This window comes from Cariama cristata, unplaced genomic scaffold, assembly GCF_000690535.1.
Source record: "Cariama cristata isolate BGI_N322 unplaced genomic scaffold, ASM69053v1 scaffold1472, whole genome shotgun sequence".
In the NCBI taxonomy this organism is placed as follows: Eukaryota; Metazoa; Chordata; class Aves; order Cariamiformes; family Cariamidae; genus Cariama; species Cariama cristata.
Genome location: NW_009604186.1, coordinates 1 through 20,711, shown reverse-complemented (window position 1 = coordinate 20,711; position 20,711 = coordinate 1). Strand labels below are relative to the sequence as shown.

Genomic DNA, 20,711 nt, shown 5'->3' with positions numbered 1-20,711 from the left:
ACAACTCTGTGTTCCGCCTGGGTTAGGCGATTGGGCTTGCTGCTGAAAGTGTACCCTCTCTGTCGCCCTGACGTGAATTATGAAGCTTCTTCCTGCTGCTGTGGGTACCAAGGGAGATGAATGTTATGTGGCTGCTTGATTTGCACAGCCTCCAGTTTACTGAGTGCTTTCACTCATAAATTGGTGACCTTGAACAGGAGCAGTTGTCATTGTAGGGTGGTTTTTTTGTTGTTTTCTTTTTCCTTTGGTCAAGGGAAACATACATAACTGATTTCTATTGAACAAGTGAGTGAGCAGTTTAGTACAAATGCTTGCTAAATAAACACTTGCTAAAGAAGTGATCAGTCACAGAGCTTCAGAAATTATTTAGCTCAGTGTGATGCTCTTGTTAGCTTTGGAGTTAGTTCCATGTAGCTCGCAAGCAGTCTAAATTCAGGTTGCGTGCCAGAGATTGCTTGTTGGGCAATGAAGCTAGGCAGTCTAAATGCTCTAATACGGTAGGAAGTAAGTTCCTTTAGTTTCTAAAGCTGAACTTGGTGGGTTGTGCTAGGATGCCCAGACCAGCCCTTCTCCAGCAGTGAGATAGGGAGCCTGTTTGGGGCTGTTATCGTCCATATATGATGAGTTACTTCTCTAAAGTATGCAATATATGTCTTGGGGCTTTCAGGTATGTAAATGTTTTGGGGTGTGCCCTGTGTGCTCAGTGGAATTGCTGCTCTAGCACACTTTTCTAACTGTTCAAGGAAGAATCATACAAGCATGTCGAACAATGAAAACCCCCAGGGTTCACGATAGGTACAATTTTTTATTTTTCATTTTTAATGAACTTTGCAATTAATATTCCTGGCTCTTTTCTGTCTCACCCACCCCCACTTCTACCAGGGATCTAACCTAGACTGTCTGTGAACCTCCTACAAGTGATTTGTGCTGCGAAAACACTCCCCCGCTCTGTCTGTTCACTTTCATTCTGCTTTGTGTTGTACCCACTTACACATTTTTAGACTACAAGGTGCAGAAATTCTGTTAATCACTAGGCTTATGCATGTTTTAAGCAGCACCACCAAGTTCATTTATGCCAGTGACTGAAAGCTATCTCTTTATAGAGGGCTAGTGCAAGTCATCTGCATCTAAATACAGATCCAAACAGTATCTTGTACAAATACAGTGGAATATACAAGTTGTGTAGAGCTTGCATCCCTTGGGAAGGGAGAAATTTAGGTTTCTTTAAAGTCTTGAATGAAAGAAATCTACCTTCCATGCAAACTGAAAATACATTTTGCAGGGTTCTCTTACTTTATTTTGGCTATTGAAAAAAGAGGAGGCACCTTTACAGTTTCTTCTTGTTAACACAGAAGCTTCATTATAGTTGGCAAGAGTTTTGCCTGAGTAACTACTTTATTGATAAAAGCTTTCTGAAAAATCCCTCTCCCCACCCCGCCCCCACCCCCAAGTATGCTGCTTTTCTGGAGATTTTCTCATTTGTTTGCTTCTGTTTCCTCTTTTAGGTAGTTCTGACAAACCAAATGACAACAAGGGTTGGACAAAGCCAGTCCATATTGGTACCTGCTTTAGGTAGGTGTTTAGCTTGTGAGTTGAAAACTGAGTTAATCTTCAAATATATGACTTCCTTTCTTTTGGCATCGTGTACAAAGAAAATGAAATTGTTTGCTGAATTTCTGCAGTGTAGCTGAATCCATAGTGAAAATATTAGACTCATCTGGAGCTGCTAGCGTTGTGGAACTCTACAGTACTGCTTATCTATGTCAGCCTTGTGATTATAATTGGCAACTATCAAATTTTATTTTAAACTCAAACATGGTGTGCAGATTAGAATTCTGGTTAGATTTTTTTTTTGAAAAGAGATTACAAATATTTTTTAAAATCATGACATTTTCAGATTGCAGAAACTCACAGATTGAGAGTGTTGTTGGATTTATTTTTTTTTCCTTTTTAAACTAAAATTTTTAATACTAAACTTTATGCTAGATCTATCAGTATTCCTTAAGATGACTGAATCACCCTTTATGGGGAAGCATTAGGTACTAAGAACTCTCTGAGTAACAAGGTTTTTAGACATGCAGCTAATGTATTGCAGCCTTCCCCTGAGGATCTTAGGCTGTGGAGTTACCTCTATTCCAGCTGCAGCTGTCTCAGCTAAGGAGGCCACTACCCCTGCTGGAGGTCACTGCCGCATCCTATGTGCTGGCTGAGCTGTTTATGTGATTGTCTCCCAATCCGTTTCTGCCAAAAGTGGGCCAGGTAAGCTTGAGCTACTTAAAGAATAAGTAAACCTCTGATAAATCAAGTAATTTAGACTGAAATTGGCTGGTGAATGATCATAGAGAAAATGTCAGGATGGACTGGGGAGCAGTAAACCTCTAGCAGGAACGTGGTGATGAACAGGTTGAAGCACTAACAGAAGAACACAGCTTAATGGTTGCACACCTCAAACTATGCTGCAATTTCCTAAATTCCCTGGGAATCATTCACTGCCTCTCCAAAACAGTTTAAATTGTTTATTTTGATATTAGACTTGAACATGTTCCATTAATTAATTGCAAAGTCATTTCATATTTGCTGCATAGCTGGAACTCTCTACCCGTTGCTCTCTACAGTTATGGTGCAGAGAGAAGTTCTATGTGGGATCCTCAACTACAGCCTGCCCATAGTGAGTTTAAGTGTTTTTTTACAGGCTGTTCAATTTTGCCCTGTAATGAGCAGAGTACCTCATCTAGGCTCTTCTGCTGTGGTCACAGGGGGAAAATAGAACACTTCTTCTGAAGCAGAGGTTTTGACCAATTAAGTAAAGGCTGGATGTACAACTTCAGGTTGTAACTTTGTATTATTTTATGATGCACTTAAAGGGCACAAATTCTCTGTCCACAGCTTCAGTTTCTGTGAACTAAGTAATGATTCCCTTGTTCCAGAGGGGAGGGAGAAGAAGGGGACAGTACAAAGGCAAAGATGTTCTCAGTGTCTGTACAGGCGTTGGACCATTTGGCACAGATGTAAGATAAAATGAACAGATACAGACCGTCTCCTTCGAGAATGTGAAAAATGTGGAATTTTGAGCTGTGCATGCAGATAAAGACCCAGCTTCCAGTATCTGACCGTTTTTGTCATTTTTTGCTCTTGTTCTCTGGTGTATTCTTTTTGGCAGCCTTTCTGTCTACAAACTCAATTAAAGCTAATGGATTCTGTCTTTTTATCAATAGCCAGCATTGTTTGAGAGCTATTGAGTTTATTGAGTCATAGGGTCAGTATGGAACGTGAAGACATTGACAGTAGGTTATAATTCAAAGATATCATGTATTGTATTGTGCATATTTTCTTTATGAACATTTAATTTGACATAACCTCATATTGATGGTAAACTGTTTGTGACTCTCACCAGAATGTGTGTGTAAAGCACATGGTATTGTTAAACTGAGTAGTGAGTGTGTACTCTGGCGAAAATGAATCTTTGTACCAGTTGGTGAAATATTTAACCTAAGAGATACTCCCCTCATCCTAAACAGCAATATCTAAAGTTGAGCATTTCAGAGTGGTACAAAGCTGTTTTGATTTTGATGTGAATTTATTCCATAGACTCGGTGTAAGTATTGAGCTGGTGAATGACAAGGTGATCTTTTTTATGACCCAATCTGAAGGGCTGCTATTTCAACAGTTTCATTGTAAAGGCTAAAGAATCTCCTACTCCCCCAGGGTTGGTTGTAGCCAAAGGAACTACTGAGGGAGGGGTCAGCAGCAAAACCCTAAGTAAAATCAATCCTATTGCCTCCCCTAATTTCCACCACCCCCACCCCCCCATTGATGGTAAGCCTTAGAAACGGCCTTTTCTAAGATTTCACAAGAGCATTAATCTCTAAATTCTTATTCAGCTTACTAGCAGAAGGGAAGTTCTTAATTATGGGGGAAAAAAAAAAGGCACAGATGCTGCAAGGTATTAAGTCAAGAGCTTTTTGAAAGGGACAGCTTTCTTTCCCACTAGTGATAGCTAAGCTGGGTGTTCCTAGACATTTCTACTGGATATATTTAGAAAGGAGGTCAAATATTAATCTACAGCTGGTTTAACTCAGAAATATCTCATTTTACAGTAGCATTTTTCTCTCAGATTCGATACAGTTGGAAACATGCTGGTGTGGAATTTGTACCCATTGTCAAATGTGTTTTGATCTCTGACTCGGAACTGTATCTGATAGCCAAAATCTTTAATCTCAACTTAGATGTAGTGGAGCAAGGACTGGCAAGATGCCTAGAGGGTCTAGGTCTTCATTACAGTTGAATCTTTTTTTTTTTTTTTTTTTTTTCCCTTCTCCGTGCTCTAATGAATACCAGAGCACACAGGGAATGTCGGGCTGGTGACATGATGGAGACCAACAAGTGATTCAGAAGTTACAGGGCTGCGTGCAGGTGAATAGGAGAGGCTTGCAGCACTGAACTAAAATGACTGATTTAAAATGCAATCCATCTTTGGACTGCTGACTGTCTCCTGAGATAAACAGAGGAAAACACCCAATAAAACTGTCTATAAATTGGCTGAGCTTGTGGTCAGGCATGAACGGAAACAGTAGGACTATTTCCCCTGAAATAGGATAACAATCCAAACTTCCTTCTCTCTTTCCACCACGCCCCTCCACCCTTTGCTTTTGGTTGTATTCTTTTGCATTTTGCTCTTGGAAGCAGAAGACTGCTTCAGGGGCTCTTAATACTTTAATAATCACTGACTTTCTCCCAAAGCTTGTATCCCAAAGGGAATGATGTTTGCTCATAATTATGCCTGAGAGACAGTATATTGCAATTTTGAAGTAGGATTTAGACATACTCACTAGACTTCTTCAGTAGTAATTAGAAAAATCTTTTCTTCATGCTGCCTCTGTTTTCAAGATTTGACTACTACCTGTCCTTTGTTACCTTTCTACAAACATGGAAGTATTGCTTCAAACTTTCCATAAAACACGCTGTGAGTAGAGAGGTTATTCCTTGTTTCAGTATATTTGATAAACTAGTTGTGAAATTCTTGCACGTATGAAAAAGATGTAATTTATTACTGCAGGAAAGGTATATATGTTTTAATTATGGGGTTTTTTGGAAGACCTGTCTAATTTCAGTTTAGTTTTCTGATGCTGCTGCTGTTATAGGAGATAAATAAAATGGCCTGTCATTTTCTGTCACTCAGGAGAAAGCTGGGGACATGCTGCTACTGTCCGTTTAATCTTTCACTGGGACAACAGTCGGAGGTAAGTGAAAACGTAAGCCAGTAAGGTACGTAATACTACTGACAAGTGTGGCATTTGAGAATCGTTTTCAGACTGGCCTTAATGGCCAAGCAGGGATTTGAATTTGATGTCTGGCCTTGGTCTGTCGTGTCCCAGGCTACTGAGGCTCAAGAAGAGCTTTCTACTTCAGCCTAAGACAGTGTGGGGTGAACTGTCATGCTCCTCCTTCTCACCATGGTCAGCTTGCTGCAGTGCTATACTTTCTTTCTGGCAAGATAGTGTGTCTCATCAAAATAGAACATCCTAATGGCAGTTGCTCAGACACAAAAAATTAGCTCTGATGGCTATGTAGAAATTTTTTCTTTTTTTACTATCTATATTTTGTAAGCAGGGAGTAGAATTTCTTTGCTTCTGTGTTTTAGGCTGCAGTCAGTACACCACCAAAGATGCCAAAGAAGGCTTTCCAGCTAGATAGTGATTCTCAGGAGGACAGACTGTGAGCCTACTGACCCTTGAGCCTCAGCGGCAGCCATTGAACCTTTCTGCTTTTGAATGCTGCAGGATGGTTCTGCAAAACTGGACAGCTATGCAGATACCAAGTTACAGTGACTTGTAGAGCGGTAGAAAGAGAGCTGCATTTACTCCCAATGCAGAGCTGACTTACGGGGAATGATTTTAGAAACCCAAAGGAATGAGGATGACCCTTCTAAAAACAGTATGAAGTTCTGTCTGTTGCAATGAGGTCTTTTCTGTTTCTTTGTTCTTTTTCCCCCTTCATTATATTGCAAGCTCACTTCTATTTCCTGGTCAGTTAAATTTGTCTTGTATGTAGTATCACAGTGCAGCAACCTGAGATTAAGAAGCCTTCCTTCAATTCCCTGATCTTCTGCAAACAACGAACAAAAACGCTACTGGAATGTTGTTGTGCATAGTTTTGCTTGTTAAACTTGAAAGAGATATGCAGTGACACTTTCTTGTGGAGTTTTGTTTTTTAAATTCTAAATTTGAAGGCAATGCAGAATGATTACAGCAGGCTGTTTAATTTCGAATTAAATTAACATCACTGATTAGTTAACAGCCTTTATAAGACAGAAGTTGCATCAACATAATGATTGCAGAGTGAACAAAAGTTAATTTTATATATCAAAAGTAAAGAGCTTTTTCCTTCTGCAATACAGCTAGGAAGGCTGTAGATACAGGTCCCAGAAAGCAAGCCAAAGATAGACAAACATGCTTTATTTACTGTTCTAAATATGCAGCTAATATGGAGCAGGGCCTGAAGAAGCATAGCAATTCTGACTACAACTGCCTATCTGTAAAAAGCAGAAATAGCTAGATTCTGTTGCATTTTTACACAAACTACCTATACCTGATGATCCATTGTGGTTTTGTTGTTCTTGTTTTTATATGAGGTTATTGAGGCACAAAGATGACCATTTGAGAATCCATGAGCTTTTTTTTTTCTTTTTAAATTGTGCTTTGGCCAAATATGATACCTGTCTCTCTCTTTCTCTCTACTACTGAAAATGTCAGAGCTTAATTATAAGGGTTCTCATTGCTGTGAGGAAAGATCCTGTTGAGTCAGAGGCATGCAGCAGCGCTCCAGCTGAGTGCTTGTAAAAGCATGGCTTCTGCAACTTCAGATTTAGGCTATTTTGTAAAGTATAACCCACCACTTAAATGTTCTGAGGAATTCCCTGTGTAGCTAATATGAAGTGGCAGTGTTCCTCAGGCTGTAATTACGTGCTCTCTAATAGAATGGCACCTCAGGGAGGAAATAAAAGAACCAAAAATAATTAACGGGATCTTTGGCAGGGTGTCTTGATACAGAGAGCAGAACACTTTCCTATATATTGGCATTACATAAGTGTAAGTTTTGGGGAGGTGGGCATGGTGCAGACTAGCAGTCTTAGGATTGGTTGAAAAATCCCTTGCTTTTGAGCTCCTTTGCAATCTTCTATCTATATTATGCAAGCATTTATTGGGCTAGGTGCTGTATAAGCACAAATCAAAATATATTGCTTAGAGTCTAAATGCACAAAATCAAGGAAGTGTTAGAGGAGAAATACAAGGGAAACTATTTTCTCAAGGTTATGCTGTATGTCAGTGGCAAGGTCAGGCTTAGAAATAGAACATCTTATTCTCATTCTCCATCCACTAGGTTATATTGACAGTCTTGTGAAATCTCTAGGAAAAAAAACTCCCTAGAAGTATTTGAATTCTTGAGGGTATCTCCCAACTTTGAGAGGTCAATGAACAAATGACTGCTTAATGGAGTAGGAAGGAGTTGTGCTCAAAACCTTGGTTTTTTGTTTGCATTTTAAGAAAGTGGCATTTGGAATTAATATGTAATGACTATTGTTCCAAAAATGTGATCAAATACTGTGATGAAACAAGGCTAATTAATCATTTACTCTTTTTACTACATCTATATTGTATTTGAGCTGACAGGTCATGTAAGGATGGGAATTTAGCATCCACAGTTTAAATGACCTATATGAAAATACATACATAAGAATTCTGCTGGTCACCTACCCCATCATTGTGGGAACACTTGGGTTTGGTCATTTGGTTACTTGGAACTTTTATTACTGTATTCAGTAATCATAATTATCTCTTTTTTGTTTAACTAGGTTGGCAACGTTGTACAAATCACCGAGTCAGAAGGAGTCAACCATACCATATCACATCACAGTTAGTATTTCTTTTGGGATGGAGATACAGAGATGAGAGCAAATTGTTAGCTGTAAAGGAATTTCAGACCCATAGACAAATCTGAGAATGTTTGCTTTCTTAGCGTTGCCTTTCAGTTGCCTTCTGAAGGTAACCAGTAATACTGGGGTGTCTCCAGGTTTATGAATATTTTGCACCTTTCCTCTTTAGAAAAATGACCGAGCATGTTAGTCCTCTTAGAGTTAAAACATTTTGATTTCCAGATCAAATTTACAGGCAGCCTGTCCCCATCTGTTCTTGTGCTAGTACTGCGTGTTTTATCTGCCCTTGATGTTAACTTTTGGCCTAAGTGCAATTACAGCGAACAATCATGCACTCTCTGAGCCTTCATTTTGGGAGACTTGAACAAGCCAAGCTGTTTTCTCCCTTGTCAGGTAGGTTGTTGTTGCCCTAGTGTCTCTTCTCTGCATCTGTTCCAGTTGAGTTTATCTCTTTAGGACAAGGGTGACCAGAGTCATAGATGGTATTCCAGAGGTCTCACCACTGCTTTGTGCCATACATATTTCCACATCTCTGCTTTAAGTGCATTGCCTGATATAACCTAGGTTGTATTTATCTCTTTCATAACTCCATTCTGCTGGTGACCCTCTGACCAGCCAATATATACAGATTTTTCTCTTCTTTCACTATCGTATGCGGAGCTTCCAGCTTATGGCTGGAGTCCTTATTCATCCCTTGTTAAATCCTGTGATTATTTTCTTTTGTGGAGTGCTTAGATACATATTAATGAGAATACATACTGTCTAAGCTGTATTTAGGTTTAAAAAAAACCCACCACTCGACTCTTACATCTTCAAATGTCAGATACATAGGTACATGCCATAAATATTAGCTATGTGTCCTCATGGAAACACGTTGCCATAGCATTTCCTGCAGCTTTTAATGCTGCCATAAGATGAGATCCTCAAGCTATTGAACAGAAATCAGATTTTTTTTTATTTTTTTTTTTACTCCTGAATGTATTCACCTGGACAGAAGAAATACTGCAAATATATATATTCTCAGTTCTGTAAAGACTGGAAGGGTAAGTGAGACTACATCCCAAGGTTGTTTGGATCATGTGATATAAGTGTGCAGCCCTTTCTCTCCAGCTGACAAACAGATGGATTTTATCTTAGACAGTTTAATTGCCTTTTCCTTTCAGTTTTATATGCATTATAAAACAGCTATGCTCTCTTCTTCTGTGTGAATGCACACAATCTCAAAATACAGTTGAGACCATATCCTAATCAAAGATTAGTTAAAACTTAAGATTATCCCTGTGTTTTTTCCCTTAATCCTGTTGAGCTGCTTCAGCAGATGGTTTCTGTAAGTAAAAAATGTATTATCCCTGTTTATTTCATGAAATTCAGGTCTGATGGTAACAGTCTGCTGTTATCATTTCTCATTCCCATCTCCGTAGTTAACACTGGAAGATGTAAATACATGTTCAGTGTTTCCAAATCTGATCTAGCAGATCTATGTATAACCAGCATACAAAAAAAGATAATGAAAAAAAAAAATTTCTCAAGCCTAGATCCTCAAAGATGTTTAGACTTATGCAAATTAGATACTTTGATACCACTGACAAACTGGCTGGTCAGTGCCTGTGAGCTGATGGAGAAGTGTGTAACTTAGTGACTGAGCTCTTGTTCTTTCTCAGCTGTGTCCTTTCCAGCATACTGGCAAGTTGATCACCACTCTAAGCAAGTGTGGAAGCTGTGAACACCTATCAAGTGAAAGAAGAGTTTCTTTCACAGGCTGATAAGGAATCATTCTTAAATGCAGAGTATAGAAATGTAAATCAATTTATGCACAAGGGAGTAAGTAGATCATCTGATTCACTGAAATTTCCCAGTTAATGTGACCTGATTATTTCATCATGAAAGATGGAGACCCAGGACCTATATTCTGGGTAGGAATTGTCAGTATTTCCCTGAACTGTGGAGGGTCTGCCAGACTAGCAATGAGAATACCACTCAAGTAGTAAAGCCATCTACCTTTGTCAATCTTGATGCAGTCTCTAGACGCCAAAAGATGTTAAAGAGCAATTCAAAATGACTGTAGACTATCTGAGCTTTGTAGTTCTTAGTTCCATTAGCCACATTCTCACGATCTAAAAACCACCAACAAGCTTCGTGAACATACACAAAATTCTTGTATTTTCGAGGCGCTGTGCCCAGAAGGTACATGCCTTTAACTAAATGGAAAACATCCATACTAAGCAGCCTACTTTATCATGTTCTGGCCTTTATAGCCATTGGAATGCTTTCGCTGGGAGTCTAGCATGCTGGATTAAGTGGATTCTTGGCTATAGAGCCACCCTTGTGCCTAAGGGAAATGGCAGAGATTAGGTGCAAGCAGCAGTGAAACACTAAACTTGAAGATTCCCCATTACGCTATTTAGAATAACACTTGAGTTGCTTATAATAGCAGAGGGACTGCTCAAATTCTGCCCTTGTGGCACCTCTTGCTGTTTGTTCCTTTAAAAACGTAGCAGGCTGTGTGAGGTGAGGCATTTAGAAATAGAAATACAGAGATGGGAGACTTAAGCAAAACATTTTGATTGGGGTTTGGTTTGTTTTTGATTGATCTTGGTGTGGGACACACTGGTGTTTTACAAAAGTCACGTCTGATAGTAATTCTACCTGCTTTTTCACACTGCACCTACTTAACATGTCAGCTTTCCTGAAATGCTGTCATCCCCACATTGTCTCTGCCTGAGCATTTAGGATCCCCAAAGCAATTTCTTTTTCTGATTAACCCCCTTTCCTCTCTAAGTCTGCACTGCAGTGACTCTTCATTGAGCTGTCAGCAGCACTCCTTGCACAGCATTTGTCTGGAGATGGGAAGACAGGCAGTTGCAGGCTTCACATCTCAGTGTCTCCATCTGCATTGATGACATGTTTAACTAACTGATTTTTCCAGATCTTTCATATTTTAAAATCTTTAAAAATCATTAAATTGTGAGCTACAGTAACAGAAAATACAAATGGTACTAAGCCAAATAGATGACTTTAAGCTCTCTCCTGAGTAATGGCATCTAGTTTTCACTTATACATTTAGGTTTTGGCAGTTAAAGGTTCTCATCCCATTGTGTCCCATAAATTACTATGTTGGGACAGTCTTTGCAGTCTAGAGACTGATTCAGATATTCTGTTCTCTTACAATGTCTCATTCATGTTTTCAGTTCATTGATACATGAAACAAAAATATCCTAGGTTTTAGAAAGTCACAGTTTTGTTTCTGAAAATGACAGAGGCAATTAATCCAGTCATGTCCTTGCTTCTGTGGGACTTGAATAAGGGCTGAAGGATTTGGCTTTTAATTTATTTAAATAGGCAATGTAAGTTAATTTACAGAGAATCAGGGTTTCATAGCTGTAGGGTTTATTAGTAATAAAATGAAAATGATAGTCTGGTTGGTGAAAATAAAATATCTTTAAAAAATAAAAGGAGGGCACACTGTAAGTAGTTGGCACGTGTGTTGAAAGGCTTGCAGTTCTGAGCTTAGCCTGGTCTATAAATGTTCTGTGGCTGCTCTTCTAAAATAAATGACAGCAACATACCTTATTCTGATCTTCTGGGAACTAGTTACTCATGCTTTATATCCACAGAAGTGTTATCACATGATTTTGCTTATATCTTACAGTCTCATGGCTTCCGAGATGTGCAGCCTCCAGCTGTCACTCAAAATGCAGAAGGTACTGAAATGAACCCTCGCAAACGGGCACGGAGAGAAGAGGAAAAGTAATAGCAATTCAGAAGTTGAATGTTAAAAGATGCGTGCTACATGAGAACAGCTGCATAGTGAACATGCAACCAAAGGTAGCCTGGGAGACTCTAACTTAAATTCCTGCTCTCGACATTATTTTAACATTAAGACTGCGATATGCAAATTTTTGTGGCAGGAGATTCTTTTGTGTATGGCATAATTTTACTTTTATAATAAAAATCTATGTTTTCTATAACAAGAGGCTTCAGCTTTTGAGGGGGATGAAGAATACAACTGCTTTTTTGTGTAAAATAAACAATGAAATGCAAGCATCTAGTACAGTACATTTAATGACACAGGTCTCAGTCAGTCACCTGGTTTTGCGTGTATCTGAATTTTAAGAAGGCTTCATGCAGCAATCTGCTAACATGCCTCAGACCAGGGCGGAAGGCAGTGGAGGTGCTGATGGGTGCTTTAAGCCAAATACATACTTAAACGCTATGCCAGATTGGGGCATCAGCCCTTACCTGCCACAAAGTCCTTGATCAAGGACAATCAAAGAACTGTTTTGAACTTCTCATTTATCTTGTAGTGGCACCAACAGACATGAAAGACTAGATGTGAAGGACAAAAGATTTAATCCAGCATGGTAACTTTCTGTTCCTATGTTAGTGAGTAAGGATATTTTACTATCGCTCAACCTTGAACCAAACTGCTGCATCGCCCTTAGCTTCCATGTTCTTCGTTTACTAAAGCATTCAGAATGAGGTTCTGTAATCGGGATCTGTTTTGTTTGTGGCTTTAATAAAGAGGAAACCCAGGCTTCTTAGACACCAGCAATATATTAACAACTCCAGAATCTAAACAAATGAAAGAATGAATGTACACTGAAAATGCAGCAGGGTTTTGGTCCTCTTTTTATTAAGAGAAAACAAATTGGTAAGATTATTAGTGGAGAAGAAAGGTACTGCAATGCAAAATAGTAATTATTTCAATTATGAGAAGTGTTTGTCTGTACACATGCACACATATGACCCCGTTCTGGCAGAGTCCTTGATAATGTTATAGCTGAGGAAACTCAGCCAGCAGGCTAAATGGAGAATTCAAGTTGTGGGAGTCACTGTATTTAATTTTTAATTTAGTAACACTAAACTGACTTTGCCTTGAAACAAAATTCAGTGCTGAATCTCAGTTGCAAAACCTCTCTATTCAAAAAGCTGCAAAAAAAGTGGCAGTGATTTTTGGATCATTAGAGTGTTTAGGTATAAATTACATAATAAAATATTAAAAGGAAAAGTATTCAATTGCCATGCAGCAAACTGAGCTATCTCAAAATTTAAAAACTGTGAGTCAGGGAGAGGCTCTCAAGCAAGCATGACATAGAGGAAGAACAGCAGTGGGATTTGTGACTCAGACAAACATTTCAATGCAGGAGACACAGGCAAACAAAAGGATCCTACCGCATATGATGTCAGCAAGCAAATGCTCCATTTGGGAATAATAGCTTCCTACGTATTGCAGTGCAAGAGACGGGGGGAGCTAGCACAGTACACATGCTTACGTAGCCACAAGGAAAACCATCCATTAAGAATGTTGTAGCAATATTTTAAGCAGCAGTGCTGCTTACTAGCGATAGCTGCTATCTAAGGTGTTTGGTATTTACGGAAAAATCCATTTCTCTCAATTTATTGTGTTCTGATTTAATATCCTCAACACATTCTTCCATGTGTGAGGAGAGTAAGGGCATGTCTCCAATACACTATTAATTTCAGCTGACTGTTTTTTTTATTTTGTTTGTAGAAGAGTAGCATCCAGAAGCCCCAGCTGAGATACTGATCCTGTTATACCAAGATAAATCGTTTTGTCTGTGTAAATGTTAGATCTTCCAGTATTCCAGGCATCATCAAAAGAAAAAAAATTGTGTAGTTACTGGTTAACAGTTGGAGTTACAAAACATCCAGCGGAAACATTGGAGGCTCTCTATGCTGAGATTTTTAAATTTTTTTTTTTTCATATTGAAGCTATTATAAAAATCAGCTCTGCAGACCAGAACTAGAGAAAAGGATCTGTTGGCGGAGACAAAATTAGATTAAATGAACCAGATTTCATTCTCATCTGCTGGAGACAAGGAAGCTGTTCCAGGCTTAGAATTGCATATAAAGAAAGAATTTGACCGTTGCCTCACCAATAAATCCTCCATGGCAAGTTGATACTTTCTTCCGTGTGCCTGGAATTCTCCTGCATTTCACAGCATCAATGCACAACAGTGAGTGGCATGAAAGAATTTTATGACTGCACAAAAAGTAAGATTCTAACTAGCCAACATCACGGCACTGAATCAAAAATAAAATAGGCTGTTTGATTTGCTGCTTAAGTCCCAGTTTTCTGAAAGCCAAGAGCTTTAACTATCATGCTGAGTTTAGAATTATTCCATTTTGCAGGGATGACATTTACTTGTGGTGTAGGAACCTACTGTGTCACCACAACAAGAATACGGTATCTACCACAGGGCTTGGCAACAGGAAAACACTGTGGTCACAGTATACTTCTTCTCAAGCCCAGAATCCTGCTTTAAAACTCTTTGGTTTGGATGGGGAAAATAACAATTTATTTCTTCCTGATTTTATGTGTTCTGCACCTTTTCCATTACAAAACACTGAGAAACCAACTAGCTTCAAACTAGAATAAATTTAAGAAAACATGGAGAAATAGCTTAACTGAAGGTAAGAAGGTGTAGCCAAGGTTCAAGTTATGCAATCAAACAGTCTTGCATTGAAATCAATTACAAACTGCTTGACTAATGTGGAAGGAGATTCAGCTGTGAGCCTGAATGTTAAATACAGTGCTGAGAAAAGTACATTTAAAATACAAGATCTATTTTTCTGTTGTATTTCAGTTACTGTTCCTTTAGTTATTTTGGGGAGAGTAAACTTAGAATCAGATTTATTCTAAGGTATTTCATGGATTAATGACAAATGTGAAATCCTTACTGCCTGCCTTTTTAACTCCACCCTTTTTCTGAACAAAAGAAGATAGGTAAGCTGGAAGGACAAGTCATTATGTTCCAGTTTCTCAGAAGAAATTGTCTTTACCATGCTTGGGATCATCATTACTGAGAAAAGCACATTAAGCAGTGTTACACTGTTTTAACACATGCTAATTCTCTAAGGAATATATTTGATTCAGTTTTGAAGTATGGTTTGATGCTTTCTTGTCCTAAGACAGAGTACTTTAAGGGAAATTGAATAAATAGAGCGTTACATTGCAGTAACACAAATATTACAACAGAGTACGTACGTGAAATAATACTTTCTTATACAGGATGAGAACCAGGGCAGTCAACCTGTGATTCCCAAACCAGTTCAAGCACAATGGCCCTGTTAAGAGTATGCACACAGGAGGCTGGCTGTACGGGAATGAGAGCCACTGGCCGCCAGAGCTGGCAGCATCTTAAGGCCACAGAGCAGCCTGACCAGCCCTCCTCCGCACCAGTCCTCCCCTCGACTGGAGGGACCAGTGCCAGCTGGTACCTGCTCCTGGGCTTCCCCTCTCCCTGGCTCCCCAGGCTGCGTACCCAATGTCTTGTGGCTTCCAGCCATAGAGTCATTTTGGACGATTAGGGTCAGGAGACTTGGCTTCCCTTGGCTAGGGCAAGGTTTCTGCAGTGATGTTCTATACTGAAGAATGAAATCACCGGGAACTGGCCCCCTTCCCAGTACTGAATTTCACCCACAAATACACTCACTGTTCAACTGTAAGCTACTGTCTTGCTTCCTACAAGCAAGAAATTTTCATACAATGTGCACTATCTATTTATTAGAGAGTCTAAGCTCTACACAGTTTAAACCACATTATTTCTATAGAAATAATAGATGGTATTAAAAGCAATAGTTCAATCACTATACAAGCAGTAAATATGTTAAATTATATGCTGAAAGGATGCATAGAAAAGTATGTACTTTACTAAGTTATTCTTCAACAATTATAGCTAATACTGTTCATTTTATTACAAGAATTACTTGCCATTGATTTAAATGGAGCCAGAGAAGCATCAGGATTATTAAAAAAAAAAAAAATCACATTTCAGTTTCAAACAATGAGAAGGGGGAAGGTTTAAAATATAAAATATCTAGTAGTGTATATAGGAAAGTAAAAAAGAAACTCTACAGACCTCAATAAATGGTTCTAACTGGATCTGGATGCTTTTCTCAAAGCCTCCAAACATGCTGTTTGTATACTTGCTCAGTTTGGTATCTCACCAATGGTTGCATAATTTTGGAGTTTTAAATGACATGTATACTTCTAATTATTTAGTGTGAACCACTGCAATTTTAGCAACACAGTTACAACTAGTTACTTAGTGATTCTTTTCGTATTATATATGTTGCTAAAATAAAATGTTTTGGACTAAAGAAAAACTTGTCTCCTTAGCATGAAGATTATGCCTATAGCATGTCAATATGAGATTGTACCATAATTTGTAATACCTTTTTTCACTATATGCTTACTACACATTTGACTAAATGTTATGGAATACATCACATAAATGTATCTCATTAAGAGTCACTTATTCATACATTATTTTGCATAATTAACACAAATTTCTGTGGCTAAATCATAGAATTTGAGACTGTTCAAAGAAGTTAGCATCAGCTGCATACATACCTGAAAGTCTGTGACTCCTACCGTTCTATTTTTTCTGTACTCTTAGAGCACATATATTACAAAAATAATAGCCAGTCTGGACAAACAGTGGTTGGTTTCTGGTACTCATGTAAGTGGCTGATTTTTTAATTTTTGTTTTGTTTCGGTTTTGTTTTTGAAGAGGCATTTCTAAGTAGGTGACTGTAAAATTCAAGGTCTTGTGCCTGGAGCAGGATATCAGAGAACCAGGAATCTAATCTACAGTGAGATGATGAACAAGTCCTTTAAAGCAAGTCTGTGGAAGAACCAGTACCATTTTTTAAAATCCCACTAGGCACTTGCCTTAAACTTTGCTCTCATTTTAGGGTGAACTTCACTCTCCACCCCAAAAGGGTAGAATATGCACACACTGTGAAACCCCTACAACAGAGTATAAATGGGATTTAAGTGGTACGCCATTTTGTATTGCCTCCTCTGAGCAAAAGTGAGCTTCAGGCTTAGGAATTCCAGTAGCATTATATTCACATAGTACAGCACTGTGGGACTTCAGCCTTGGATGAAATGTGTTGCAAAAATGGAAAGTACAGAGGAAGGGCCTGGCACAGTAACACTGCCAGCAAGCTCTGTTGTTTGCTGATATCCAGGAGGTCTGTGCCCCTCATCTCTGTTTAGCAGTAGAAGGAAATTATGATAATGAAGAGTGACTGATTGCTGAAGTAGATCAACCTTAACAAGAAGATAGTGGACTCTGGTGTGCTCCTGCCTGCAGGATGATCTCATGAGTTGAGAACATCCAGACCACATTACTAGGTGTTATGTGGTCAGCTCTGTTTTGCTGCGACAATCCCATGGGCGCTAATCTACAGGCATGCTTCCATCAGTGAGTCAAAGGTCTTACGATGCAACAAACTTTCTTTTGCCTTTCTTAATGGGGAAACAAGGTATGTTGTGCTGTATCTGCTCCGACAGTGTTCAAGACCTGTTTAGTCATTTTGAAGTGCTTGGCTTTTCATTAGTTCTTTTTTCCACATACTTTTCTCCAACAGATTTCCAAATCTAACTAAATAGGCAGGGACTAATATCCTGTTGCTAGCTATTGCTATTCAAAGAACCCCCTTTCCTAAACAGGGGTCTGAATGGAAGGCTGAAAATGGAATTTTCCTTTGGAATGGGACTGGAAATTTCCATGACAGCTGGAAGTGGGATTCAGGCCTGAAATCCTGTGTTTTGCAATGGATTTCGATATTTCAGAATAATCTTTGACTATTAAACTGGAAAAGCTGACTTCTTGACCTCAGAAACTTTTTTTTTTAAAAAAAAGAGCAAGAGAAAGAAATAGAGATAAGGACTTTGGTATTAAAGAACATCCTAATACAGTACTTATGGTAATGGAGCCAGTAAAACTGTGGTAACAGAAGTTACTGTGCTTTTTAAAACTACAGTTGAACAAAGACTGAACCCAAGAAAATTAACTGGAGCTTGATGCAGCTTGTCCACAAGAGCCTTCTCACTGTATTCCTTTCAAATTCTTGCTGTCTTTACTTTTAACCAATTGAAATTATTTTAGTGAATTGAATAATAATTGTCTCATGGAGTTTGACGAGCTATAAAAAGAACAGATGTATATAGTCACAGTCACAAAGTGACTGATATTGATCATATGAATACATATAAAGAATTTTAATCTCTTTCAACAGTATATTGCAAGCATCATTTCATGTATTATCCCACATACAACACTACATTCAACAGTAGATGTGCCTTCAAAATAAGAACAGCCAAAGGCTTGGAAATACTTGCTTTTCTGGTGGTTTCATCTGGCCAGGAAAACAGAATATAGCTTCTAAAATTACTTCTGGTTTATTGCAAAAGCCCTACTTTTTAAAGACATCACTTTAGAAAGGCAATTTATTTACCATTGGCTTTTCCCATTATACTCTTTTGTATGGTATTGGAGCGTATATCATAGGTATATTAAATATTGTCAAATCATTCTTAATGTCCCTACGTGTTTTCTACTTGTCAGTGTACATGAATCACTTCCAAAGGTTACAAAAAATTAAAAAGCACTTCTTTTTGCACTCCATACAATTCAGGTCACCTCCCCAAGGCCTCCTCAAATCCTGCTTATTTCTCGCCAGCAAAATGAGAAAGAGGAAGACATCATTTTAAGGCTAAGATAAAACAGATTTCTTCCAAAAAAAACACTGTAGAACCTTCTTTTTTAAAAAATGCAACATGATGAAGCTGGAAAGTATACAAACATCTGTGTTTCCTTCTTGAGTCAGGTGCAAGTCTTACCCTCCATTTGACAATATGTTGCAAACCAATGATTTCGGACTCAGAATTTTATTAATTGTGAGTTTATTCCATCCACCTAACCTCACCACATAGGAACCATTCGTACTGCTGCTACCCAGCAAACCAGAGTGCACTGAGGCATTCTAAATTTAGTTTCCAGAGTTACTGAACACTAAAAACATTTCATAATAGTACCAAACACTCCTCTCCTAGATTAGTGCTTTACTTGATAATACATTATGTTTAGAGCTTCCTTTTCTGGACAGCAGTAAGTAACAGTGTGGCTACCTTCTGTGGTAATTGCCCACCCCACTGTCTCCACATAGCGAAGCGATAGCAGGTTCCTGGCTGCCTAACTTAGCCATACCACCCACAGCTACCATATGTTCCACATTGCAGGTTAATAAGAATGGTTTTTCACCTTTCCCTCCCAGAAACAAATGTCAGCATGGCTTAGAGCCATAAGCTCTTTATTTAATATTGAAGCAAAACGATACTAACTTGAATGTAGTGCCAAAACTTGACAAAGTATCCTGAGTACAAAGTTCTACTCTATTTCATCTTAATTAGTGTCCTTTGCAATTAGACAAATGATGAAAAGCACATGGGGACTGCCAAGATGAATCAAGGACATCTGGTAACTTTAACATTTCAGCATGAAACAGAGTAGGTATTACTCTCAGATACTCTTAACGCTGTTTGAAATAACTAAAAAATAACATATAATTAACAAAATTTTAAGAAAAAAGACTATCTAAATGCTTTTGATTCTTTTATTGGATAGCCTTAATTGCTGTTTGTCATACAACGTGAATCTGATCATACGTCTTGTTGAATTAGCTGTTACTTCCCTAAGATATTGTTATAATAGGAATTTTTAGAATGGAGATCATATTACACTGAGATTATCTGGATTATAGTTTCTTAGGAACTCCAACTGCCTCTGAATTACTAGTAAAAAACAACTAATCATGAACTTAACACGGCTTTTTTGATACTTGCATTGATATGCATTCTCTTGAGGCTTGTGACTCACTGATGATGCAGTACACACAAACCTAAAAAAATTAAAAAAAAAAACAGCAATGACATCATCAGCTACAACTGCGGGCTATCTCTTCAAAAAGAACTGCAATGTTTTTTACCCCTCAAACCCACTTGGCATTCCTAAATAATTGAATGTTAAATTGAAAATACATAAATGGTATACTGAAAAAAAATTACTTAGAGATATTCTTTCAGAAGAGGCTATGCAATTTTCTGTCACTCTAGTAGCTTTTGGCTGTGAAAGACTAAGACTAACTGAGGCAATCACATTTTTAACTCTCAGGGCTTTTACATATTCACAAGATTGCAATATGATCAGTCAATGCAGTTGCTGAAAATATTCTAAAATTAGTTTGGCTCTGAAATATCAATTCACCAAACGGAAGACAGATTTACAGCAGCACCTGACATGCAGAGGTAATCACTACAATGCAAAGAACAACAGGTTTCAGTAAGCTACTGTCCTTATAATCCATTAAAATTTGAGGATATTTTTGCATATGAGGCTTGTGATTTGGCTATTTTTCAAGGTATATCTGACATTAAGGATATCATTCCCTCTCATGTGTACAAGCTATTTTAAATGTGTGGCAATTATATCTGTTTGTTGTTGGTATTTATGGACCTGATAGCTCTGAAAATAGCTTTTCAGCAGCAATGAATAAAATAAAATAAAAGGCCTTTCACAAATGAAAGACATTTATGAGACAGCAGTAGAATATCAACTACAGCTTGTCTCCCACTGACTGGCTATAACTTTTTAAGTTTCATTCGGTGTAACATCCTTCAGCTCCTCATGAACTCCCCTTTGCCAGAACATCGAATGCGTAGATGTCATGTAATGCATCATTTACGAAACCATATGGCTAGTCATACACGATCTCGAATGCAAATTAGCGTCAGAAGTTTTGTTGCTAAGTGTTGGGAATCAGTAAATACGACCCCAAAGCTGCCCTTCCTGGGAATATGGGGAGTATTTCGAAAGGCTGGTGTTGAGGAGCTGGGGGCTGAGGGCTCCGCGGCCGCGGCAAGCGTGGGGAGCCCAGCCCGGGCCCCAGCCCACAGACCCGCCAG

General features: G+C 38.4%; 1 protein-coding gene across 1 annotated transcript in view; it reads left to right on the top strand.

The window, feature by feature from the left end:
- The window catches only part of RAD51C (RAD51 paralog C), a gene marked incomplete at its 5' end in the record, with an annotated part of 17,459 nt that extends 5,556 nt beyond the window's left edge, over positions 1-11,903 (top strand). The window contains 4 exons of the mRNA XM_009695464.1: positions 1,506-1,572; positions 5,180-5,240; positions 7,853-7,913; positions 11,583-11,903. Coding sequence (XP_009693766.1) covers positions 1,506-1,572; positions 5,180-5,240; positions 7,853-7,913; positions 11,583-11,684 — 291 coding nt within the window. The remainder of the gene's footprint in view (positions 1-1,505; positions 1,573-5,179; positions 5,241-7,852; positions 7,914-11,582) is intronic.
- Positions 11,904-20,711: the final 8,808 nt, after the last annotated feature.